General features: G+C 43.5%; 2 protein-coding genes across 17 annotated transcripts in view; both read right to left on the bottom strand.

Annotated features, from left to right (window-relative positions):
• The window catches only part of mcf2a (MCF.2 cell line derived transforming sequence a), a 31,557-nt gene extending 21,034 nt beyond the window's left edge, over positions 1-10,523 (bottom strand). For all 5 annotated transcript variants that reach the window (XR_011676191.1, XR_011676190.1, XR_011676192.1 and 2 more), the window contains exon 1: positions 8,995-10,523. Coding sequence is in view for 2 of the 5 variants with exons in the window: in XM_071410895.1 (XP_071266996.1) it covers positions 8,995-9,103 (109 nt within the window). In the remaining 3 variants the exon portion in view is untranslated. The remainder of the gene's footprint in view (positions 1-8,994) is intronic.
• Positions 10,524-10,664: 141 nt separating this feature from the next.
• LOC139581296 (phospholipid-transporting ATPase IG-like) overlaps positions 10,665-26,787 on the bottom strand; it is a 73,084-nt gene continuing 56,961 nt past the window's right edge. Inside the window, exons 27-31 of one of the 12 annotated variants that reach the window (XR_011676187.1) lie at positions 23,569-23,725; positions 17,303-17,414; positions 17,155-17,193; positions 15,554-15,585; positions 10,665-15,221 (exon numbers count right to left, since the gene is read on the bottom strand). Coding sequence is in view for 7 of the 12 variants with exons in the window: in XM_071410886.1 (XP_071266987.1) it covers positions 15,171-15,221; positions 15,381-15,411; positions 15,554-15,585; positions 23,569-23,725 (271 nt within the window). In the remaining 5 variants the exon portion in view is untranslated. Of the gene's footprint in view, positions 15,222-15,380; positions 15,412-15,553; positions 15,586-17,154; positions 18,436-23,568; positions 23,726-26,787 lie in introns of those variants that run through there. The other 11 variants (XR_011676185.1, XR_011676188.1, XR_011676186.1 and 8 more) reach the window with 11 other exon arrangements.

Raw genomic sequence — 26,787 nt, 5'->3', positions numbered from 1 at the left:
GCTTTCTACTTGGCCGCCCCACAGCTAGGAAACAATTATTCCCGCTGACTAAATTCGTCAAAGCATCCAAGCACCAAAGCCTAGTCAGGTGACTTCACTGAGTAGTGTTTGCTAAGCATGGCTGGGTACTGCGACAGACTCCCAGGCAGCCAGACAGATTAAAGGCCCAGGGTAAAGCAGGGCTGGCCTTAGCAGGTGATCTGTGATAGCGTCTGTTTACTGAACAGGGTGATAGGAATCCTGGTGGATTAAAGCCGAAGTGAGGCAGCCATGTGTTTTTTGCTCAAGATCATCCTTAGCCAACTGGTTGAAGCTGGCTCAAATGCATGCAATAGTCTTCCAACAAGACTCTGGTTATTTTACTACATGACTTCAGAAGCCTTACAGATCTTACCTTACTGCTGAAAAAAAAGTGTTATGTATATACATCCTCTGCTTTATAATGGATTAGGAGTTCCCGATCTAATAGAACACAGAGGGTTTTCTTTAATGGAAGCCTCTCTAATGCAAATTTGGTTGAGTGTGGTTTGATTTCAGGCTGTATCACAACTGGCCATGATTGGGAGTCCCATAGGGGGGCGCACAATTGGCCCAGCGTTGTCCGGGTTAGGGTTTGGCCGGGGTCGGGGTCGGCAGTCATTGTAAATATGAATTTGTTCACAACTGGCTTGCCTAGTTAAATAAATAAATAAAATCTAATTAAAAAAAAATAGGCTGGTGCTAATTATTTCCAAAACTAACAGCATTATTTTTGGGACAAATCACTTACTCAATCCTAAACCATATCTAGATCTATTACTGAATAATGTGGTGATTGAGTAAATTGAGAAGAATAAACTGATGGGGGATTTCTCCCCGCTCTGCTGACAAGTTTTTTTGATCCGCTCATACAGGAGTAATAAAGGCCTAGTGCACTAATTTGGTAAAAAACAAAATATATATATATATAAAATGTGTATATTTATTATTCTTTAATTGTGATTTACCAGGAGGCGCTGCAGCTCTCCTACTTCCCAGAGTGCAGCTGTGCTCAGGGCACTCCTTCAGCAACGGAATTCTGTCATTTGGGGGCGAACAGTACACATTTTACCATGCCTAGAAGGGTGCCACTCAACTTCAGTGATATCACACATGACTGGCACTGCCATGATGGCAGGCTGTGGGCCTACTGGGCAGGCTGAGGAGGGTAGAAGCTTCTTCAGCCAACAGTCACTGTGATGTCTCATAGAAGCTACATTGTGTGAAGAGAGAGAGTAATATACTGCACATGGACAAATCTCGAGACAGAAAGAGACGGGCACAGACATGCAATAATCACACACATGCAGTCCCTCACATTTACATACACACATTACACAAAGGGCCATGGCTTAGACTGTTTTGAGGTCAGCAGATATTTTAACCAAACAGGGCTTTCAGTGCTAAGGAGATTATAGCGGTGGGCTTGGTAGAGGCAAAGTGTTGGAGGAAATGCCACACATCTTAGGCTCATGTGCCGTGATTTGTTTACCTGATTTATAATTTGGGATGTTTCAAGCTGCTTATTTTGAGTAGCATCAATGTGCAGCAAAGCTAATAACATTTTTGTGATATTTTGTTGTGAAGTGGGACAGATAATGAATGTGTATAGCGCAACATCTGCAGACAGAGACAACTACTTCTATGAAAACCACCTCTTAGTAATTGGAGTCTGTTTATCAGGGGTTGACAGGTTTAACTGAAGAGGTTTGTTATGGGGTCTTAAGGCTACGTTTAGACAGAAAGCCCAATTCCGATTTTTTTTTTTCTTCACTCATTGGTCTTTTCACCAATTAGATTAGCTCTGAAAAATATCTGATTTGAAAAGACCTGATGTGATTAGTCGAAAGACGAATTAGTGGAAAGAATTAGGCTGCCTGCCTACTGTGTGGCGCAGAGGTCTAAGGCAGTGCATCACAGTGCTGTAGCGTCACCACAGACTGGGGTTCGATCCCAGGCTGTGTCACAGCTGGCCGTGACAGGGAGTCCAATAGGGTGGCTCACAATTGGCCCAGCGTCGCCCGGATTAGGGGAGGGTTTGGGCGGTGGGCTTTCCTTGGCTCATCACGCTCTAGCAACTCCTTGGGGCGGGCCGGGCCACATAATTTACTGTGTAGGCCAGGGGAGGACCATCCTCAGTGAATTTCATAAAAATAGTGAAACATTAAAGTTATCCTTTTTAGCTAAAACGAAATAAATGATTTACATGTGAATATATTTAATAAAAGCACGCTGTTTTGGAATAAAGGTCTACAGTAGCCTCAGTAGCACTCTAGAGTAGCACCATAGTGTAGCTGGAGGACAGCTAGCTTCTGTCCTCCTCTGGGTACATTGACTTCAATAGAAAACCTAGGAGGCTCATGGTTCTCACCCCCTTCCATATACTTACCCAGTAATTATGACAACTTCCAGGGGAAGTTCTCTAACCTATCAGAGCTCTTGCAGCATGAATTGACATGTTGTCCACCCAATCAAAGTATAAATTCATGTATCTATTACTTAACTATAGCATAAGCTACAGCTAGCTAGCACTGCAGTGAATAAAATGGGGTGAGTAGTTGACTCCAAGAAAGAGAAAGATAGTTGAACAGTTTTGAAAAAAATATTTATTCCAAAATAAGGAGAAGCAATAGAGAGAGAGAGCTAGTGAATGCAGCTAGCTAGTTCAGCCTACTCAAACACCTGACTCAAACAGAGAGGGACGCTATGTTAGCTGGCTGGCTATGGTGATCCAACACTGGAACTCTTTCAAGTCAAGGTAAGCTTTTGGTTTTATTAATTTATTGCCATCGGGGCCCGCCGGTGTAACTGCTAGCTGACTGTACACTGTACTGCATGATTGTAGAGGGTTTACTAAACACGTTAGTTTTAGTAGCTATGTTGACTAGGATGTGATAACAATGTAGGCTGTGTAGCGGTTATGATATGAAGGTTTGAAAATGTTTCTTAAACAGAAGCAAATAGAACGAAACAAGGATAAACATACCTGAATTTGTCCAATAGAAACTCTAATTTGCCATTGTTGGACTAATGATTATAGCCTATATCAGCTAGATGCAGGCAAGAGTGTACAAGGCGGTATTACTCAAAATTCTCTCAAACTGTGCACCTACGTTGTAAACGTTCATTCATAGGCTAGGTTGTAGCAACCTCATGATGGGTATAGGGAAAATTAGAGTATAATGTAGTAGCCTAAACCTATCGCTGTTACATTGAACTGGGTGAATGGAATATGAATGACAGTCACCCAATATGCTGTAATAGAAATAAGGCCATGCTCATAAAAAAATAATAAAAAGATCCTCCCTTATCTTAAAACGGCACCGACCGCCACTGGTGTAGGCTATGTGTAAGTTCAGGATTAACTGCAGGAAGCGTGATGGGGCTTCAAAATGACCAGTTTGTTAAACCCTGTCTGCCATGTTTCTTCACACACACAGGGGTAAATGATATTGACAGGTTAAAATACAACCAGGTGGAGGCAGGTGAAGACTTACAGGTAACTGATCTGTAGTGTGTGTGTGTGTGTAAAGGTTTTTCCATATACTGCAGTCTCTCCTCGTCTTCTTGCCAGATCCAGCCCAACCCACGGAACGTAGCTCACATTACACACACATTATTACACTGAACCAACTCCGCCTGGTAAAAATAGAACGTCCGGGGCAGGGCCTTTTCCCCAATGTCCCCATTAACTTCACACACAGGCCAGCCTGTGGACAAGGACAACACCCTCACACAGGGGCACAGGTCAGTAACCAAGGTGACAACGGAACAACAACAAAGCAGTGCAAAAGGTCATCAACACAGTCATGTTTGTCCTCTATAGAGAAGAGAATGCAATATACTAGAGCAGGTATTCCCAAACTGGGGTATCAATGTCGTCGGGAGTACGCCAAATAAAAATGTGATTCACATTTTTTTTTTTCCTTCACATTTTCTAACAGTCCATGCTTTTTTTCCAACGGGGCTATACATTTGGGTGAGTTTTTTCCCCCTCGCCTGAGTAGCCTCGTTTCACTGCCAAAAATAAAATAAAACCATCTAGTGTTCAGCAAAATAAGAACACAATGTCATATACAGGTAGCCTAGTCAAATAATTAACTTGCAATCACATTAACCGTTACTCTCTCGCGGGAATTCCACTAACTGTCCGTATGTAGCCAAACGTAGCTGCTGCTCATTCCGTTTGCTCGAAAATTGATAAATGGTTAAAAAAAAAGTAAGGCCCGCGTCCATAGAGACACATACCTGCTCTACTGGTAGTACTGCTACTACCAGCAGTACTACACCTGCACCTGTCGACTACACAAGTTGTTCTGCTTCCACGAGCACATCCAATGCTAGCATCAGTAATTCTACATTTGTTGTTAGCCCACCTAGCATGGACAATGACAGCTGTGAATCTGATGCAGCCGAAGAGCTACTGCCCCCTTACCCGGGAAAGCACCGAACAGACAGAGATGTTGGATGATCAAAGAGGCGCAAATATGATGAGAACTACATTGATTTGGGGTTCACTTATATTGTGAGTAGTGCCTTTCCTAAGCCACAGTGTGTTATATGTGCAAAAGTATTCTCACAACTCTATGAAACCTTCACTCTTGCACAGACATTTAGAAACAAAACATGACAATTTGAAAAATAAGCCAGGGGAGTTTGAGCGAGAATTAAGACGACTTTCGAGTAGTAAGACATGTATAAAAGCAACAGATACCATTAATAAGAAGGGGCTAGAAGCCTCTTATATGGTGAGCTACCGAGTGGCTAGGACAGGCAAGCCCCATACTATTGTGGAGGACTTCATTCTTCCTGCTGCTGCGGATATGGCTGGGACAATGCTGGGGGAAGGCCAAAAAAAACTATACAGACAATGACTTCATCAAACAACACTTTCACGACATCAGTGACATGGCAGGAGATGTTTTCAAACAATTACTGCTTCGCATACAAGCCAGTGAATTCTATGCTTTACATCGGGATGAGTCAGCAGATTTGGCGGGCCTGGCACAGCTCCTGGTATATGTCCGTTACGTTTATGGGGGGGTCAATTAAAGAAGACATCCTCTTCTGTAAACCACTGGAAACCAGGACAACAGGAGATTATATTTTTAAAGTACTGGACAGCTTTGTGACATCAAATGGACTTTGGTGGTCAAGATGTGTTGGTATCTGTACTGATGGTGCAAAAGCCATGACAGGGAGACATAGTGGAGTGATAACATGCCTGCAAGCAGTTGCTTCCGACACCACTTGGGTACACTGCAGCATCCACCGAGAGGCTCTTGCTGCCAAAGGAATGCCTGACAGCTTGAAAGAAGTTCTGGACACTACAGTGAAAATGGATAACTTCGTTAAAGCAAGGCCCCTGAACTCCTGTGTATTTTCTGCACTACACAATGATACGGGCAGCGACCATGTAAAGCTTTTACAACATACATACGTGCGTTGGTTATCAAGGGGCAAAGTATTGACATGTTTTTTTTAAATTGAGAGACGTGCTTGAAGTTTTCTTTACTGACCATAATTTTCACTTGTCTGACCGCTTGCATGATGACGAGTTTCACACGACTGGCCTATCTGGGTGATGTTTTTTCTCATCTGAACGATCAGAATCTAGGATTACAGGGTCTCTCCGCAACTATATTCAATGTGCGGGACAAAATTGAGGCTATGATTAAGAAGTTGGAGCTCTTCTCTGTCTGCATGAACTAGGACAACACACACACGTCTTTCCATCATTGCATGATTTTTTGTGTGCAAATTAACTCAAGCTTACAGACAATGTCAAATGTGATATAGCGAAGCACCTGAGTGAGCTGGGTGCGCAATTATGCATGTACTTTCCCGAAATGACACAAACTGGATTCGTTATCCCTTTCATGCCCTGCCTCCAGTCCACTTACCGATATGTGAACAAGAGAGCCTCATCGAAATTGCAACAAGCGGTTCTGTGAAAATTGAATTTAATCAGAAGCCACTGACAGATTTATGGATTGGCCTGCACTCAGAGTATCCTGCCTTGGCAAATCACACTGTTAAAACCTGTTATGGCTGCAGGGGGCGTATTGGAAAAACTGGAAAATATGTGCCAATTTTCAAACGGCCTCTTAATCAATTTTTGCTCTTACAATATGCATATTAATATTAATATTGGATAGAAAACAATCTCTAGTTTCTAAAACCGTTCTAATTTTTTCTCTGAGTGGTACAGAAGTCATTTGGCAGCACTTTCCCTGACCAAGAAGTAGAATGTCAGAAATCTATGCTCGCTTCAACGTTATGCCTATACATGGTCATTATACGTGAGACCCTACGTACACTCCGTACGCCTTGCTCTGGGTGTCAAGAGGGTATGAGAGAAGAAATGTAGTGAATATCTTGTTCAGAGGTTGAATAAGAGCTATTTCTTTGACGTGACCGACCACTTCCGGAAGTCTGAAGCCCGCGACTTGGGAGTGATATTGTGTTCTGTTTTGCTGCTGTTTTGGACGGGAACAATCTCCGGCTGGGTTTTTATTTGATAAATGAGACCATATCATCGTAATGTATGTTTTTTCAATATAGTTTAATCAGATTATTTGAATTTTTTTCGGGAGTTTTGCCGTGTTTCGGTCTCTGACTTTTTTAACGTTGGACAAATCCGTGCCAGTCGACCAGTGCCAATGCTAAGTGAGAAGGGAAAGTTGCCATCCTGACTCGAAACAACGACTCATCTGGACAAAGGACACCCTGATCAACATTCTGATGAAAGATCAGCAAAAGTAAGACCCAATTTATAATGTTATTTCATATATCTGTCGTGCATGTCAACTGGTCGTGCGCGCCCAAGTGTGTCTGGCTAATGTGGCTATGCTAATATAGCGCTACATTTTGTTTTCGCTGTAAAACATTTAATAAATCGGAAATATTGTCTGGAATCACAAGAATCCTGTTTTTCAATTGCTGCACAGTATGTATTTCTCAGATATGTTTTATGAGGAGTAATTAGGTATTTGATGTTGGTGTCTGTAAATGTTATGGCTGCTTTCGGTGCAATTTCTGATTGTAGCTGAAATGTAATTTATGATTTATACCATAAATATGCAAATTCTTCAGTGATAGCTGGTGATGGAGGTAAAAACTGATGGTGTTAGAAAAGTGCTCTCTTTTGCTGACGTGGTTAGCTAATAGATTTACATATTTTGTCTTCCCTGTAAAACATTTTAAAAATCGGACATGTTGGCTTGATTCACAAGATGTCTACCTTTCATATGCTGTATTGGACTTGTTAATGTGTGAAAGTTAAATATTTTAACAAACTAGATTTTGAATTTCGCGCCCTGCACTTCGAGCTGGATGTTGTCATAAGTGTACCTGTGTCGGGATTGCAGCCCAAAGAAGTTAAAACAATGATGCCCTTTGCAACCACGTACCTATGTGAGAGTGGATTCTCGGCCCTCACTAGCATAAAAACTAAATACAGTCACAGACTGTGTGGAAAACTTAAGACAGACTCTCTCCAATACAACCCAACATTGCAGAGTTATGTGCATCCTTTCAAGCACACCCTTCTCATTAACCTGTGGTGAGTTATTCACAATTTTCAATGAACAAATAAGGTTTTATATGTAAGATGGTTAAATAAAGAGCAAAATGATTTGATTATTATTTGTGCCCTGGTCCTATAAGAGCTCCCACGAGTCGGGTTGTGACAAAAACTCACTCAATCTTATGTTTAATAAATGTATCGTATAGTGTGTGTATAGGCTTACAATAATGGCAAAAAATAACATTTGAGAGTGCGCTGACCCTGGTGCTAGAGGGGGTACGCAGCTGGAGGTTGAATGTTTGAAGGGGTACGGGACAATAAAAAGTTTGGGAACCACTGTACTAGAGGTACAAACCACCACTGTCCAGGAGCTGTACTGTAACTGAAGTCCAACAAACTGGCATCACAGTTGGAAATGAATCAACACTGATGAGAAACTAGCCCTTTCTTCTTCATTGGATTTGTAAATGAAACACTGATGAAAGCCCTTTCTTCTTCATTGGATTTGTAAATGAAACACTGATGAGAAACTAGCCCTTTCTTCTTCATTGGATTTGTAAATGAAACACTGATGAGAAACCAGCCCTTTCTTCTTCATTGGATTTGTAAATGAAACACTGATGAGAAACTAGCCCTTTCTTCTTCATTGGATTTGTAAATGAAACACTAATGAGAAACCAGCCCTTTCTTCTTCATTGGATTTGTAAATGAAACTGATGAGAAACTAGCCCTTTCTTCTTCATTGGATTTGTATTTGAATCCAATAGATATTAACGGACAGAGGAGAATGTGTAGGGGATATGGTTTCTTGGGCACTGTTTATCACGTTGTCTGTCTTCTGTAGCATCTGGACCATGGCGGGGATGCAGCGCTACTCCTCTTCATCATTTAATTGTCCAATCTGCCCAACTGGCTGCTCTTACAGGATTCCTATTCCTCCCCCAATATTTTTTATCATTCAACTTTAAAAAGCTGTGAGCAACCATTCAGAACTGGACCTTGATAGTTTCCCCGGGGAAGGTCTAATCAATTCAGTATCACAAAATGTAGAATAAATCTATAGTTTATTCATTTCACTGACAAAATGCTTTGTTCGGCATTTCTCCAAACACACCCAGATGTGGCGTGTACTTACAAATATCTCCTCTACATATGATCGCTATGGATAAAAACGATCCCCTCAGGGTTTAGAAATAGCACATTAATCCCTGCATGGCTACGTCATGACCACTGCTGGAGTACAGCAGCAACCATCCCATCAATAGACCTAAAGCTACCCCATGAGTTTTAATATTGTCCACGTATTATGACGGTGTTATGTCTCCATACAGAATATTTAACATTGCACAATATTAATATATTGTATTTCCCCTTGTAGGCTACCATGATATTTAAGACAGTTATGTCCCCATATGCCAGTGATGGGGCAGTACAGGAGAGGTACTCACGCTGCAGTGTGTTCTCTAGCTGAGAGCCAGCCTGCAGAAGGCTGTGGTAGCACTCCATTTCTCCCCCTGGCTCCTGCTCTGTCTCCTCCTGCAGTGAAGCTGGGCCCATTCCCTTCCCCCTTATCCACCTCCACAGGGCTGGACAGAACACTAGCAGGCCTGGTAGTGGGTAACGGCTGGTGTCAAGGCCTCACATCCTTATTATCCTACGGTCCTGTCCCCAGTCTGACTCCACTTCCAGGGGGGTAGAGAGGAAGCTTCAGCCCACTTTTCCCTGTAGATCCAGGGACCCAGTCAGGAGGCTCCCAGGGGCTGGATCCAGATCCTGAGTCACCTTGAGCCGCATGCACCGAAGAACCCAGTACAGCAGAGGAGTATAAGTGTGCAGTCCACACAGAACATCAAATGGTAGGTTTTCCGGCTGCTGTGGCCAAGACAGTCCTGATACAACAATGCACTTTTCCCTCACACACTCTATAATATTCAGTCCAGTGAGTGACTATCTTGTTCTAAGCTACAGCCACTAACCCTTAATGAACACCAGTCTGCCACTTCAAAACAAACACTGCACCCTCCATCTGGCCACTGGCGTCTCTTCCTCGTTTTCCTCTGTGCCCTCCCTTTATCCCCCTCTTGCCCTCAGTCTGGATTTTAGTGCGTCAGCTCTGCCGCTGCTGAGGCACAGTGGCTCCTATCCTGACACACTGCCAACTCCCTCCCAACTTTTACGACTCCTCCTCCTTTCCGCTTTCCTCCGTCTTAGTGGTCACTCTATTCCTGTAGCAGATTGTGGGCTGATTCCACACAGCGCTGCCTGGCTGACCTACCGCATACAGCACTGCTGGGCTATCTGACACGAGTGTTACTGCTTCCTCCTACTCAATATTCTGGGACACACACAGAGAACCGTGTGCTACACATTTAAGTGTCAATAGAGCCATTGTAAACGGTACATTATTCTCCCGTTCTTGTCTAAGCCAACAAATTGTTCTGCCCATGCAAGTGCACACACATTAACACACAACGAACACATTCAACCGAAGGCACAGGAACATGAACGGGTGTCATTGTATAAAATAGACACAGCTTCACTCATCTCCACTCCCCCAGTTACTCTGCCTACGTCTCCCCTCAACCGACCAGGACTCAGACACACATGGATCCACGGAAGGAGTAGAGTAACAGAAGGATATGAACATACATTAATACACACACACAGTGTCGGGTGGTGCTGTGGTGGCAGGTTGAGTGGCGTGCTACAGGGCCACTCGGCCAGCGGTACGTCTGAACTCTGCTGTGGAGCTCTAGCCTTCAGCAGCCCTGTTGATCCAGTTAAGCCTCTCAGCCACCTCATTACCGCAGAGCATCTGCTTGGTGTGGCCAGGCGTACACACACAGTCCACAGGCGGCTGGAGGTGCCTTAATTGGGGAGGATGGGCTCATTGTAATTGCTAGAATGGAATAAATGGTACCAAATACATCAAAACACATGGTTTACCTGAGTTTGATACCATTTCATCCCAGCAATTTTAATGAACCGTCCTCCTATCAGCAGCCTCCTGTGGTGCACACACATGCGTGCAGTCCTGCAAAGCCCACACTAACAGACCATGCTAAGCATAAGTCAAGTACGCTTGCTGATACACAAGTTCACTCAAGCATACCACAAATTCATAATATTGTGATTTATTACAGAAAAACTGTGTTGAACAAACTGGTCTTAAAGTGCTACATTCAGGTCGGAGGTTCAGAGTGCCGAGGCTGGAGCCCGAGGGGCCAGATGTGGGGTGGTCCTGGCGCCGGGGTGCGGTGCCCATTTTGTGCCCGTCACCCCACGGCACCCCACCCCAGCGGTCACCCGTGGGACAGGGCCATTCTCCACATTCATCCAGCCACTCGTGCATTTTTTTTTTGGGACGTTTCGATTATTCTTACAAAAATGGCTGGAAAAAGGGTTGCATTAAAAATACAATCAATCAATCATTCTTTTTTTTTTTTGGTCAGGCAAAACACAAGAAACCAATACATTTTGTAAGCTTTTGAAAACGGCATCTGTAATGCCCCCCCCCCCCCAATATAGTAAGTGCTCCTCCTACCCCGACCTAGGACACAGCCCAGGCAGGTGAGAGTCCAGCGGTGTCTCCACACTAGTCTGAGTACAGCCCATACTCAGCCCCCTGATAGCTTTAGTGTTTCAAAAGGAAATGTTACAATAGAGTTCTCCGTAATATAGCCATCTGGTGTACACAACCCTCTGGAGTTTCCAGACCCTTGAAGTCAAGAAAAATATATACATTTCTCCCATATGAAAGTATGGTAAATCACATTTGGCATGGAGGGGAGGGGACACCAGGTTGCATATGCTCAGTATCATGTACAGCCAGCATGTAGATGTTACAGTATCTCCAACCACTAAGGATCTGGAATGAAGTCCATCTGAACTAAAGCTACTGAACTTAGGAACTACAGCCATAATAATCAAATACTTGATCGTTATGGCATTTCTTTAAAGGACAAGACATACCCCTCTGTGCCAGAAATACCAGAAGCTCCATTCAAAGCCTAGATATGGCTTAACTGACCTCTAACCAGTGCTCTGTAATCTGACCTGCGACCAGAACGGTGGAGGGAACAGGATATGGTAGAGGTGTAAGGTAGGATATACGTGTTGGCACAGGGGCACACATCTTGTCTGAAGTAACACAGGCATACTGAAATTGCACAATAAAAAAAATACGTAATAAAAATATAACATTTGTGGGTAAAATTACACAGAACAATAAATATGTCAAATAGATTCTTACACGTTCCAAGAACAAAATTCCTCCCATAGTATGTAAAAGTGATTCATATCATGGCATGTAGAAATGGAATGTATGAAGCACTAACACTAGAGGTCAGTAAGAAACCCTTCTCAGATATCGTAAATAGATATGGATGTTGATGTAAGGTAAGCAGGTGGTCACATTACCTGACGAGAAAGTCTGGAGTTGTGATCGTTACCTTTGACAAACACTAAGTGGTAATGGGACATCGATACCTCATTTTAGGTTTTTAGTGCATGTGCGTATTAGTGAATGCGTAGGTGTGTGCGCATTATGTGTGTGTGTGTTTCAGCATATGACAAATGTGCCTTTCTGACTGCATGCCCAAAGGAATATCCTCAGAACTCCTGATGTCCTTTAGATGACAGGTCATGACAACCACATGCTAATCTACAAGGAAGCTACAGGTATTCCTATGAAAACACTGTACGTGTCTCAATGCAACACACAGGTTGCTTTTTAGGCCATCGATCCCATCCAGTACAGCTGGGAAACCGATGTATGAGAAACACATTCACACATAAACAACTTGCTCACACTCCGCAACACATTTTGCAATATTTGGACGGTGCTGGGCATGACACGCATCTCCCCAGGTCAGACACATTTTTGGCTTCAAGCACTAGGCATTCAAACAGGTTAAGATCTATAGCTACAGCACATATAATAATTTTCACAATCCAATTGGGATTTTCTTATATTATCACCGGCCTTCTGCTTGGAAGATACATGTCATGCTCCAAACACGGAACCAGGTAGAAACGTTGGCAAGCACAAGTCATTACCAGTCATTTTGATTAACTCACATACACACTTTTTGGGAAGATGAGAAAATGGAGACTTAAACCAGTAGGGGGCTGTGCCTCTAAACCCTCTTAACCCAGTAGGGGGCTGTGCCTCTAAACCCTCTTAACCCAGTAGGGGGCTGTGCCTCTAAACCCCCCCTTAGCACAGTAGGGGGCTGTGCCTCTAAACCCTCCCTTAGCACAGTAGGGGGCTGTGCCTCTAAACCCTTTTAGCCAAGTAGGGGGCTGTGCCTCTAAACCCTCCCTTAGCACAGTAGGGGGCTGTGCCTCTAAACCCTCCCTTAGCACAGTAGGGGGCTGTGCCTCTAAACCCTCCCTTAACCCAGTAGGGGGCTGTGCCTCTAAACCCTCCCTTAGCACAGTAGGGGGCTGTGCCTCTAAACCCTCCCTTCTCAGTATCCATTTTTTTTCAAGATATTCAGTAACCCGTGTGCAGTGTAGTCTGTATTGAGCGAACATGCTTTCTTTGCCCTGGACTCGACTGGAATCATGTAACTTACAGTACCAGTCAAAAGTCTGGACACACCTACTCATTCAAGGGTTTTTCTTTATTTCTTACTATTTTCTACTTTGTAGAATAATAGTGAAGACATCAAAACTATGAAATAACACATGAAATAATGTAGTAACCAAAAAAAGTTTATTCAAAATGAATTTTATATTTGATTCTTCAAATTAGCCACCCTTTGCCATCATGAGGTAGTCACCTGGAACGCATTTCAATTAACAATCTGTGCCTTGTTAAATGTTAATTTAGGGATTTATTTCCTTCTTAATGCGTTTGAGCCTATCAGTTGTGTCGTGACAGGTAGGTGTGGGAAACAGAAGATGGTCTTTTACCAAATAAGGCTAAGTCCATATTATGGCAAGAACAGCTCAAATAAGCAAAGAGAAACAACAGACCATCATTACTTTAAGACATGAAGGTCAGTCAATTCAGAACATTTCAAGAACTTTGAATGTTTCTCCGAGAGCAGTCGCAAAAACCATCAAGAGCTGTGATGAAACTGTCTCTCATGAGGACCACCACAGGAAAGGAATACCCAGAGTTACCTCTGCTGCAGAGGATACGTTCATTAGAGTTAACTGCACCTCAAATGAGAGCCCAAATAAATGCTTCACAGAGTTCAAGTAACAGACACATCAACTGTTCAGAGGAGACTGTGTGAATCAGGCCTTCATGGTCGAATTGCTGCAAAGAAACCACTACTAAAGGACACCAATAAGAAGAGACTTGCTTGGGCCAAGAAACACAAGCAATGGACATTAGACCGGCGGAAATCTGTCCTTTGGTCTGACGAGTCCAAATTTGAGATTTTTGGTTCCAACCTAGGTTAACGGATGATCTCCGCATGTGTGGTTGCCACCATGAAGCATGGAAGAGGTGTGATGGTGCTTTGCTGGTGACATTTTCTGTGATTTATTTAGAATTCAAGGCACACTTTACCAGCATGGCTACCACAGAATTATGCAGCGACCATCCCACCTGGTTTGCGCTTATTGGGAGTATCATTTGTTTTTCAACAGGACAATGACCCAACACCTCCAGGCTGTGTAAGGGCTATTTGACCAAGGAGAGTGATGGAGTGCTGCATCAGATGACCTGGCCTCCACAATCACTCAACCTCAACCCAATTGAGACGGTTTGGGATGAGTTGGACCACACGCAGAGTGAAGGAAAAGCAACCAACAAGTGCTCAGCATATGTAGGAACTCCTTTAAGACTGTTGGAAAAGCATTCCTTATGAAGCTGGTTGAGAGAATGCCAAGAGTGTGCAAAGCTGTCATCAAGGCAAAGGGTGGCTACTTTGAAGAACCTGAAATATATTTTGATTTGTTAAAAAAAAAAATGGTTACTACATGATTCCATATGTGTTATTTGATAGTTTTGATGTCTTCACTATTATTCTACAATGAAGAAAATAATAAAAATAAAGAAAAACCCTTGAATGAGAAGGTGTTCTAAAACTTTTGACTGGTACTGTACAAACTATTTGGGCCTGGAACTGTGGAATCTGTTTAAGAAAGTTACGTAACATTTGTATTTTTGTTTTAACAAACCTTGACCTAAACACACAAGTAATAACAAGTGGAATGTGGCATTCATGGAACCTCCTTCGTTTCATGCAGATGAATCATTCTGGGTCAGTGGAGGTGTGGCTGCATGTTAGAACACAGCAGATCGTAGTAGTACTACTGACAAGGTAGCCGTGTAAACATTCATTTCCATTTTTTAAAGAAAGAATTCAAAAAAAGAAAAAGAACTGCGGAAACTCATGCCTCCTGTCTGAATAGTGCAGTAAAAACGGTGGTAAAAACGGCCTGTGCTGCGTGGGCCGGTGGTGCAGTACTCTGCAGACATGCAGAGGGAAACAGGAAGAGGTTGACAGGAGTCCAGCCCTGGCTCTTCTAGCATCTTTTCTATTTTCTTTTTATCAATTTCCATTTTCTTTTTAGATTAGGCAAAAGTGCAGGCAGCCAGCTTGACTACCATGGGGGCCTGAAAGACACTGGCCGCAGTATAGTTGACCCTCCTTTCTGCCCTTCACTCCTGCCCGATCAGGTGCTTGTAGGACAAGGGCGTGACGGCAGCGATCTGGAGAGGACAAATACAGAGACAGAAGTCAGTCCACCTCCATAGACAGAATCCTGCTCCTGCCAAATGCCAACAACTGGAAGGTGGTAACAAAGAGCAGCACCATGACAGACACCATTAAATGTTGACCCCAAAAATCAGATAGAATTGACCACATACCCCTGAATAAAATTGATTGGACACACCTCCCCTGAAAACAGAGATTCGCTCAAATCAAAGAATGTCTACTGCTCTGATATCATGTGATCATCCCTGATGAAGTGTATGGAACCCAAGAAGACCATGAGGCGATAGCCGAGGATTAAGACATGTGAGATTAGCCCTTGTTTTACCTGGATGTTTTTAGGAGGGAGTCCTCTGAAGGCTGGGAAGAATAGAGAAGCAGGTTAAATACAGGTGATGGATGTGAGCGTAAAGCCTGGTGTTAACCCAGACTTTCCAATAAACAGAACCAGGGCTCTAAATTAGCATTTTACCATGGTAGCACCCAATTTCTTTTAAAGTTAGGAGCACCACATAAAATTTAGGAGCACCAGGAAATGTCATTTTAATATCGATTGAGATATACAGCCTTTATTGGGCCTATATGAATTCTATGTACTTTTGAAGCACATTTTGTACCCTAGAAAGTAATATCTAACACTGTTAAGACATTCGTTTATTATCTCCACCAATGGAGATGCATCCAGCAAAACTGTAGCGCCAGTAACATGGTCACAATTGTCGAACGGTTCTGGCTACAGACGAGCGGTTCTCTCTGTAGTAATGGTGACACCACCACGGTCAGGAATCTGCGCTCACTTTTTTATCTAGGGTACTCGGAAACAGCGAAGGGGCGGCAGGTAGTCTAGCCGTTTGAGCTGTAAAATCGTTCTGCCCTTGAGGAAGGCAGTTAACCCCCCCACAAGAACTGCTCCCCGGCGCCAATGACGTGGACGTCGATTAAGGCAGCCCCCCCCCGCACCTCTCTGATTCAAAGGTCTTGGGTTGAATGCGGAAGACATTTGGGTTGAATGCATTCAGTTGTGCAACTGACTAGGCATCCTCTTTCCCTTAATCATTACAACAATTAGAATCTGACAGATATTTTTGTAGTCGCACTGGTGCTCCCAAATTAAAATGTCTTGTCGCACAGCAGAAATATTTAGCCGCATATTGGACCAAAATGGTGGCACTTTAGAGCCCTGAATGGAACCCACCCACATCACATTGTATTGGTCATGTACACATATTTGACCAATACAATTTTATTTTATTTGACACATTCACTCCAGGCAACGGTCAGTTCATTTTGATGTAGGAAGAGCAACATACAATCAGGCAAAGGAAAGGGGTAACAAAATGTAGTACTTGCAAATGGAGAATACAAGACGCCAGTAACACACAAGTAGTACATTGCACATGCAACCAGGAGGGACACCACAACCACCATATAAATGACAACTCCATAAGGGGAGAAATTAAAAAGGCAGATTACGAGGTCTGCAATATTTCATTAGGAATAAAGAGGCAAAAGAAAAACAGACTTACTCACATTCACACACACACACACTGATGAGACAAAATAATCCCCGATCCTCAACGGAGTCCATACTTAGTCAAAAATGTAACTGGAAATCCTTAAAGACCACATGCAAGGCCACAATGAGCTGGTCGTCTACTGGAAGGCTGAAAAGAGAATTGACTGTCCTGGCTTAGTGGATCATATTGGAAAAGGCTCCCCTTCTGACATCAATTTATACAGTCGGCCAGTTAAATGTTTATCCAAATCTTTGTCCATAAGAATGTATGTACATATTTCACAAGCAAAAATATGACGCAGCCATTATGACAAATACACTTTTCAGCCAACCAATCAGAGCTCAACACCCAGGAAGTATGGGTTACAGTAGCCATTAGAGGACTGAACCAACTTCTTAAAAAAAGATCTTACATGTTGAAGGCACGGGAAGCAGGATTTGGAAACTGGATTCTGGTTACAGTTAAAGAGTACTGAGTCTCGGCAGATCTAGACAGCTAAAGGGTTTCTTTTGGGGGGTATTTGATTGTTTTAACTAAGGGGCAGAGTTGGGGGTCGGTACCTGTTCATAGGATAGTATTGGACTCGTCTGAAAAGGTTCGCATGAGCAGGGGCCTGGCTGAAGACCGGGGAGACTGGGTTTTCCCCTCGCCAGACTGAACCACCGGCTTCTTCTGGAAGGGCGAAGCAAGAGACACTAATGGCACCTCGTGCTGACAGACAGACACTTACACACTTGAGACAGAAGTTGGACAATGTAATGTAGTTTAAACACACACTCGCCTTGGTGAATTCTCTCTCCTCTACCCAGGAGGGTCAATGTTTGAGAAAGCTTGCGTCGTTCTTAATGTTGCATTATTTAAAATCAACACAAAGCCACCTTAATAGACTAATACACATTATTGGTACAGCTATCCAAATACTTCAAATATCCTTTGAGGCATTTGGGTGACTTTCACTAGAAAGTTCTGATTAAAAAGACACATTCATAGCAACACACAACCACCCAGAAATGTCTGTAGTGGCCCACTGCGGTGGTGGGGTCCAGGGTATGGGGGTGGCTGGAGTCTGGGGCACTCTGGCATGCAGGTAAACCTCATTTCTTTGCGTGCTACATTCACCTGGACAGGCATGCAGAGACAGCAGGCACAGTGGCAGCACGGGCAGGAAAGACACACTGACTGATGCACTCAGACATACTGAATTAGACATAGGACCAACGCTGCAGCAACAAACGAAAAACCACAATTGCTGGGGAAGTGAGATGGCTGGGCATTGGGCAACCCAGCACTTACATAAGCATTCTCAAATTATCCTGAAATAACAAAAAAATGTACCACCCAGTCTAGACAGTGGTTAGAAAGGTAGCTTCTCTTTAACCTCACCATGACCTGAACAGGGAACCTCTAGAATGGTCAATCAAGGACGGCTGGATGTTAAAGGAAGGAGGAGGGGACGAATCTGACAAGCAGGACAGGACAGATGGGAGGAGAGTGGGGGAGCAAGGAGGAGAGTGGGGGAACAAGGAGGAGAGTGGGAAGGGGGACAAGGAGGAGAGAAGAGGAGAGGCAGTAAAGGGGAAAAGCAGGCAGAGAGAGAGAGACCTCAGTCACTCCAGGAGAAGCTGTGAGTACTGGCGGTCTGCGACAGCATGAAGATAGTGGACGTCCCCGACGAAGGAAGCCGTGGCTTGATCTGCAGCAAAGCAGGCAGGACAGAAAGGAAGAAACAGAAGAGGCAATAAGAGGAAGTGAGACAGAGGGGGAGAGACTGTAGAGAATGTATTAATACAAAGCAGCAGAGTTAGAAAGATAGCATTTAGTTAGGGTGGGGCAGAGTCTTATATAGAGAGGGGCAAGCTAGCCTCCAGGTTAGGTCGTTGTGCCAGTAACCGAAAGGTCGCTGGCTCGAATACCGGAGCCGGTAAGGTGAAAACTCCCTGTGCACTTGAATAAGGCACTTAACCCTAATTGCTCCAGGGGCGCCGTGTAATGGTGACCCTGGCAGTGACCCCACTCCCAGCCGGTGTCTCAGGAGGTGGTGGGATACGCAAGAAACGTGTAACAGGACAAATATAAGCACTCCCCAAATTATTAATACATTAACACTCCAGATTCATCCGTCGGAATGCCAGATGGTGAAGCGTGATTCATCACTCCAGAGAACGCATGGTGATCTTAGGCTTGTGTGCGGCTGCTAGGCCACGGAAACCCATTTCTTGAAGCTCCCGACGAACAGCTCTTGTGCTGACGTTGCTTCCAGAGGCAGTTTGGAACTCGGTAGTGAGTGTTGCAACCGAGGACAGATCTAGCAGGGCGGAAAGGTGGCATCCAATGACAGGTGCCACATTGAAAGTCACTGATCTCTTCAGTAAGGCCATTCTAGTGCCAATGTTTGTCTATGGAGATTGCATGACTGTGTGCTTGATTTTTGTTGAGGCTGAAATAGCCAAATCCACTAATTTGAAGGGGTGTGCAGATACTTTTGTATGCATGCATGTACAGTTGAAGTCGGACGTTTACATAGACTTAGGTTGGAGTCATTAAAACTTGTTTTTCAACCACTCCACAAATTTCTTGTTAACAAACTATAGTTGTGGCAAGTCGGTTAGGACATCTACTTTGTGCATGACAAGACATTTTTCCAACAATTGTTTACAGACATTATTTAATTTATAATTCACTGTATCACAATTCCAGTGGGTCAGAAGTTTACATACACTAAGTTGACTGTGCCTTTAAAAAGCTTGGAAAATTCCAGAAAATTATGTCATGGCTTTAGAAGTTTATGATAGACTAATTGACATAATTTGAGTCAATTAGAGGTGTACCTGCGGATGTATTTCAAGGCCTACCTTCAAACTCAGTGCCTCTTTGCTTGACATCATGGGAAATCAAAAGAAATCAGCCAAGACCTCAGAGAAGAATTGTAGGCCTCCACAAGTCTGGTTCATCTAAGGGAGCAATTTCCAAACGCCTGAAGGTACCACGTTCATCTGTACAAACAACAGTACGAGAGTATAAACACTAAGGGACCACGCAGCCGTCATACCACTCAGGAAGGAGACGCGTTCTGTCTCCTAGAGATTAATGTACTTGTGTGAAAAATGCAAATCAATCCCAGAACAGCAGCAAAGAACCATGTGAAGATGCTGGAGGAAACAGGTACAAAAGTATCTATATCCACAGTAAAACGAGTCCTATATCGACATAACCTGAAAGGCCGCTCAGAAACGAAGAAACCACTGCTCCAAAACCGCCATAAAAAAGCCAGACTACGGTTTGCAACTGCACATGTGGACAAAGATCGTACTTTTTTAGAAATGTCCTCTGGTCTGATGAAACAAAAATAGAACTGTTTGGCTATAATGACTATTGTTATGTTTGGAGGAAAAAGGGGGATGCTAGCAAGCCGAAGAACACCATCCCAACTGTGAAGCACGGGGGTGGCAGCATCATGTTGTGGGGGTGCTTTGCTGCAGGAAAGACTGGTGCACTTCAGAAAATAGATGGCATCATGAGGGAAAATGATGTGGATTTATTGAAGCAACATCAGTCAGGAAGTTAAAGCTTGGTCGCAAATGTGTCTTTCAAATGGACAATGACCCCAAAGCATACTTCCAAAGTTGTTGCAAAATGGCTTAAGGACAACAAAGTCAAGGTATTGGAGTGGCCATCACAAAGACCTGACCTCAATCCTATAGAACATTTGTGGGCAGAACTGAAAAATCGTGTGCAAGCAAGGAGGCCTACAAACCTGACTCAGTTACACCAGCTCTGTCAGGAGGAATGGGCCAAAATTTACCCAACTTACTGTGGGAAGCTTATGGCCTGAAATGTTTGATACAAGTTAAACAATTTAAAGGCAATGCTACCAAATACTAATTGAGTGTATGTAAACTTCTGACCTACTGGGAATGTGATGAAATAAATAAAAGCTGAAATAAATCATTCTCTCGACTATTATTCTGACATTTCACATTCTTAAAATAAAGTGGTGATCCTAACTGACCTAAGACAGGGAATTTTTACTAGGATTAAATGTCAGGAATTGTGAAAAACGGAGTTTAAATGTATTTGGCTAAGGTGTATGTAAACTTCTGACTTCAACTGTATGTATGTATACACACTCACCGGCCAGTTAATTAGGTACACTACCCCGTTGACGAAAATGGTTCGCTCCCACAGACAGTGAGTCATGTGGCCTGCTATATAAAGCAGGCAGACAGGCCTCCAGTTACTATTCGATTGAACGGTCGATTGAACCAAACGAGTGACCTAAGCAACTTTGAGCGTGACATGACCTGTGCCAGGCACACCGGATCCAGTATCTCAGAAAGGGCCGCCCTCCTGGGCTTTTTACGCACAAGAGTGTCTACTGCAGGGTTCTCCGACTTTCTCCAAAACCCTCCTCAATTAAACATTAACTGTTAGCGGTTGCCATAGTTGTGCAAAGTGTCATGACTGCAGCAGCAGTCAGCATGTGCTGCAGCAGTAGGCCTAATAGCAGAAACATCAGAATGACACATTCCTCTCTTGCTAAATGCGCTATTAAAGGGTTATTAAACTCAAATCTAAATGTGTTACTTTTTCTTTTTCAGACCTCAGAAATGGTTTTCTGATGTGATTTAAGCACTGACATGGACTCAGAACATCAATGTGTTGTTTCTTTGAATAATTGTAATATTGAGAGTAAAATATAAGAGAGTAAAAAACTGAAAATTATCCAAAACCAGGAAAAATAAAACAGAAAATACAAAATAATTGTATGGTGCCTGTCGTGCCAAATACCGTTTATTAACCATCATACACTAAGGACCCGAGAAAAGTTGCAGAGTAGAGGAGAAGAATGAGCCTATTTGAAAGCTATAAAAAAATAGCTTGCAACTTTATTTGTTTTAAGTAGCTCGCATGCTAGAAGAGGTTGGAGACCCCTGGTCTAGGGTTTACCGAGAATGGTGGGACAAACAATAGGCATCCAGTCAGCGGCAGTCCTGTGGACGAAAACAGCTAATTGTCGAGAGGTCAAAGGAAAATGGCAAGAATCGCGCAAGCTAACAGGCCAGCAGAACTGCATCTCGGCGATCCTAGTCACGAATGGGCTATTACAGCGACCACACAAGGTTCCACTCCTATCAGCTAAAAACAAGAAGCAGCAGCTCCAATTGGCACGTGATCACCAATACTGAACAATTGAGTGGAAAAACATTGCCTGGTCCGACAAATCACGGTTCCTGTAGCGTCATGCTGATCGTAGAGTCAGGATTTGGCGTAAGCAGCATGAGTCCATGGACCCATCCTGCCTGATGTCAATAGTACAGGCTGGTGGCGGTGGTGTACCGCCGTCCAATCTGCAGCAACTGCGTGACGCCATCGCGTCAGCATGGAGCAACATCCCTGTTGAACTTTCCCGACTTGTAGAATCCATGCCCCGTAGAACTCAGGCTGTCCGACCGGGTACTAGATGGGTGTACCTAATAAACAGAGAGTTGGGCCAACGCGGTTTCTGTCTGAACGTTCTGAGAGCGCCACTTTCTCCTCCATAGCCTCCAATAGTGAACGTTGACTTCAGTACAGACATTATGTTGAATGCTAATCAATAAAAACGGCTTAAATTCACTGCTCTGTTTTGCTTGTTTACAGTGGGTCATTTCATAGGGAATTGTCGTTGGTCTCTCGCTCGCTCTCTCAACAAAATATATATAGCTCTGGGTGGGATTGGGCCTTTGCAGAGACCGTATAGCTTTCAACAACTTTACTCAATGGTATCAGGTTAGACTCTTGCTGTTAGAAGAGTATTGGTATTGTGGGTTAAAATGTAACCTTTCTTGGTCTCAATTAATGTTATATCAAACCCTTTGAGGTTACCTGAGAGCAAAAACAACTTAAATATAAATTACATTTAATTAAATGTATTTCAACCACCGAATTGATAGACAATGAGTTCTATGGTGCACAAATAGCTGCCCACCCAGTGTGTCCCCGACACCTTTTAATCTGATCTCATGAAAATTATGAAAATCATTATGAGGTTGTTAAACATTTACATCTATTGGCCATACAAAAAAAGCATTTGTAAGGGGATATTTTAGTTGAAAAATCAAATAGATTTCATATAACTTGAAATTAATAACCAAATGATGAGTCATCACACCATTCCTAATACTTTGAAGGAAAACTAATTTGACTCATGGGGAGTTAATTGAGTGACAGACAATACCAGGGGATACTGGCCTCAGAAGGGAGACTGGGGCAATCTGATTATTCCTGTGATCTCCATCCATATCAACAACACAAATCAGACATTTGGGCAGTCTTGATACAACATTTTGAATAGATACGCAATAGTTCATTGGATCAGTCTAAAACTTTGCACATACATTGCTGCCATCTAGTGGCCAAAGTCAAAATTGTGCCTGGGCTAGAATAATTCATAATGACCTCCCTTCATGATGGCCTGAGCTACAGGTAGTTTGAGCTACAGGTAGTTAGATTTGGGTATGTCATTTTAGGTGAACATTTTAAAAAGGGGCGGATCCTTTAATGTGTTGGGCTCCGTCAAGCATGACCAAGTCTTCTTGGAGACACAAATGGATACTTTCAAGGACAAAATGTTAATTATAAATGTAAACAAAGATGTGTATGATGTATAAACAGAAATACAGGGACGCCTGAACGTCTCCTCATTCCACTGACGCATAAAGGACAAGTCATAGCCCATAGAAATTATGAAAGATATGAACACAGGAAAACTACCATGAAGTGTTTTGAACAGTTGTTATCCCTTTTAACATTAAAACGATATGGTATCTCTGTGTGTGGACAGTACCTGTCGTGAGTGGGGCCCGCGGGGCTTTCGGAGGACCAGCAGCAGGATCTCAGGCAGCAGGCTGAGCAGGATGAGCAGGATGATGATCAGCCAGGCTGACACAGAGCTCAGCATATTAGCAAACACAAAGTAGAGACGCTGCTGCCGAAGGAAAGGCCTGACGGGAGGGAGAGGGTTTACAACATTCACATTAGAGGTCGACCGGTTAATCGGATAGGGTGATTAATTAGGGCTGATTTCAAGTTTCCATAACAATCGGTTATCGGCATTTTTGGACACCGATCATGGCCGATTACATTGCACTTCACGAGGAGACTGCGTGGCAGGCTGACTACCTGTTATGCGAGTGCAGCAAGGAGCCAAGGTAAGGTGCTAGCTAGCATTAAACGTATCTTATAAAAAACAATCAATCTTAGCATAATCACTAGTTAACTAAGATGGAAACCAAGATGGCTTAGCAGTCAGACGTCTTTGTCCTGTCGTGTCCCTTGTATATATATATTTTTACATTTTTTTCTTCGCATATCTTTTAAAATATTTTCCTTAACCTCAACTTCTACTAATTCCACGACTGGTCTATCGACGTCACCGCATGAAGAGGCAAAAACAGACTTACCCCCATCTGCTAACTGCTAGCTTGCTTGCCCCGGTCTGCTAACTGCTAACTGCTAGCTTGCCAGCCCCGGTCTGCTAACTGCTAGCTTGTTAAGCCCCGGCCTACTAACTGTTAGCTTGATAGCATCGGCGTGCTAACTGTCTGAATCGCCGTGTCCCCAGTCAGCCCAACCACTCACTGGACCCATATGTTCACTTGACTACGCATGCCTCTCTCTAATATCAATATGCCTCGTCCATTACTGTCCTGGTTAGTGATTACTGTCTTATTTCACTGTAGAGCCTCTAGCCCTCCTCAATATACCTTAACCAACCATGTTGTTCCACCTCCAACATATGCGATGACATCACCTGGTTTAAACGTCTCTAGAGACTATATCTCTCTCATCATTACTCAATGCCTAGGTTTACCTCCAATGTACTCACATTCTACCTTACCTTTGTCCGTACACTATGCCTTGAATCTATGCTATCGTGCCCAGAAACCTGCTCCTTTTACTCTGTTCCGAACGTGCTAGACGGGCAGTTCTTATAGCCTTTAGCCGTACCCTTATCCTACTTCTCCTCTGGTGATGTAGAGGTTGACATTAGAAGACTACTCCCTAAGTTTGTTTTACTCACTGCTTTAGTACTCTGCCAACCCGGATGTTATAGCCGTGTCTGAATCCTTGCTTAGGAAAACCACCAAAAACCCTGAAATCTCCATCGCTAACTATAACAATTTCCGCCAAGATAGAACTGCCAAAGGGGGCGGTGTTGCAATCTACTGCAAAGATAGCCTGCAGAGTTCTGTATTACTATCCAGGTCTCACTGTTGCCGCTTGCTATGGACCTCCCTCTGCCCCCAGCTGTGCCCTCGATACCATATGTGAATTGATTGCCCCCCATCTATCTTCTGAGCTCGTGCTACAAGGTGACCTAAACTGTGACATGCTTAACACCCCGGCCATCCTACAATCTAAGCTTGATGCCCTCAATCTCACACAAATGATCAATGAACCTACCAGGTAAAACGCCAAATCCGTAAACACGGGCACCCTCATAGATGTCATCCTAACTAACTCGCCCTCCAAATACACCTCTGCTGTTTTCAACCAAGATCTCAGCGATCACTGCCTCATTGCCTGCATCCGTAATGGGACTGCGACCTAACGACCACCCCTCATCACTGTCAAACGCTCCCTAAAACACTTCTGCGAGCACGCCTTTCTAATCGACCTGGCCGGGGTATCCTGGAATGACATTGACCTCATCCCGTCAGTAGATGATGCCTGGCTATTCTTTAAAAGTGCCTTCCTCACCATCTTAAATAAGCATGCCCTATTCAAAAAAAAATGAACTAGGAATAGATATAGCCCTTGGTTCACTCCAGACCTGTCTGCCCTTGACCAGCACAAAAACATCCTGTGTCTTTCTGCATTAGCATCGAATAGCCCCCGTGATATGCAACTTTTCAGGGAAGTTAGGAACAAATATACACAGGCAGTTAGGAAAGCTAAGGCTAGCTTTTTCAAACAGAAATTTGCATCCTGTAGTACTAACTCAAAAAAGTTCTGGGACACTGTAAAGTCCATGGAGAATAAGAGCACCTCCTCCCAGCTGCCCACTGCTCTGAAGCTAGGAAACACTATCAACACCGATAAATCCACTATAATTGAGAATTTCAATAAGCATTTCTCTACAGCTGGCCATGCTTTCCACCTGGCTACTCCTACCCCGGTCAACTGCCCGGCACCCTCCACAGCAACCCGCCAAAACCCCCACCATTTCTCCTTCACCCAAATCCAGATAGCTGATGTTCTGAAAGAGCTGAAAAATCTGTCTCTCACAGTTGAAGCGTACCTATGATAAAAATTACAGACCTCTACATGCTTTGTAAGTAGGAAAACTTGCAAAATCGGCAGTGTATCAAATACTTGTTCTCCCCACTGTATATTTTTAAACCTGCATATTTAGTTAATATTGCCTGCTAATGTCTTTTAACTAGGGAAATTGTGTCACTTCTCTTGCGTTCTGTGTAACAGAGTCAGGGTATATGCAGCAGTTTGGGCCGCCTGGCTCGTTGCGAACTAATTTGCCAGAATTGTACGTAATTATGACATAACATTGAAGTTTGTGCAATGTAACAGCAATATTTAGACTCATGGATACCATCCGTTAGATAAAATACGTAACGGTTCCGTATTTCACTGAAAGAATAAACATTTTATTTTCAAAATGATAGTTTCCGGATTTGACCATATTAATGACCTAAGGCTCGTATTTCTGTGTGTTATTATGTTATAATTAGGTCTATGATTTGATATTTGAGAGAGCAGTCTGACTGAGCGGTGGTAGGCAGCAGCATGCTCGTAAGCATTCATTCAAACAGCACTTTCGTGCGTTTGCCAGCTGCTCTGCATTGCGCTGTTTATGACTTCAAGCCTATCAACTCCCGAGATTAGGCTGGTGTAACCGATGTGAAATGGCTAGCTAGTTAGCGGGGTGCGCGCTAATAGCGTTTCAAACGTCACTCGCTCTGAGACTTGGAGTAGTTGGCCGCAGCTTTTGTGGAGCAATGGGTAACGATGCTTCGAGGGTGGCTGTTGTCGATGTGTTCCTGGT

The sequence above is a fragment of the Salvelinus alpinus genome, chromosome 7 (assembly GCF_045679555.1).
Source record: "Salvelinus alpinus chromosome 7, SLU_Salpinus.1, whole genome shotgun sequence".
Taxonomy (NCBI): domain Eukaryota; kingdom Metazoa; phylum Chordata; class Actinopteri; order Salmoniformes; family Salmonidae; genus Salvelinus; species Salvelinus alpinus.
This window is presented reverse-complemented; position numbering and strand designations above follow the sequence as displayed.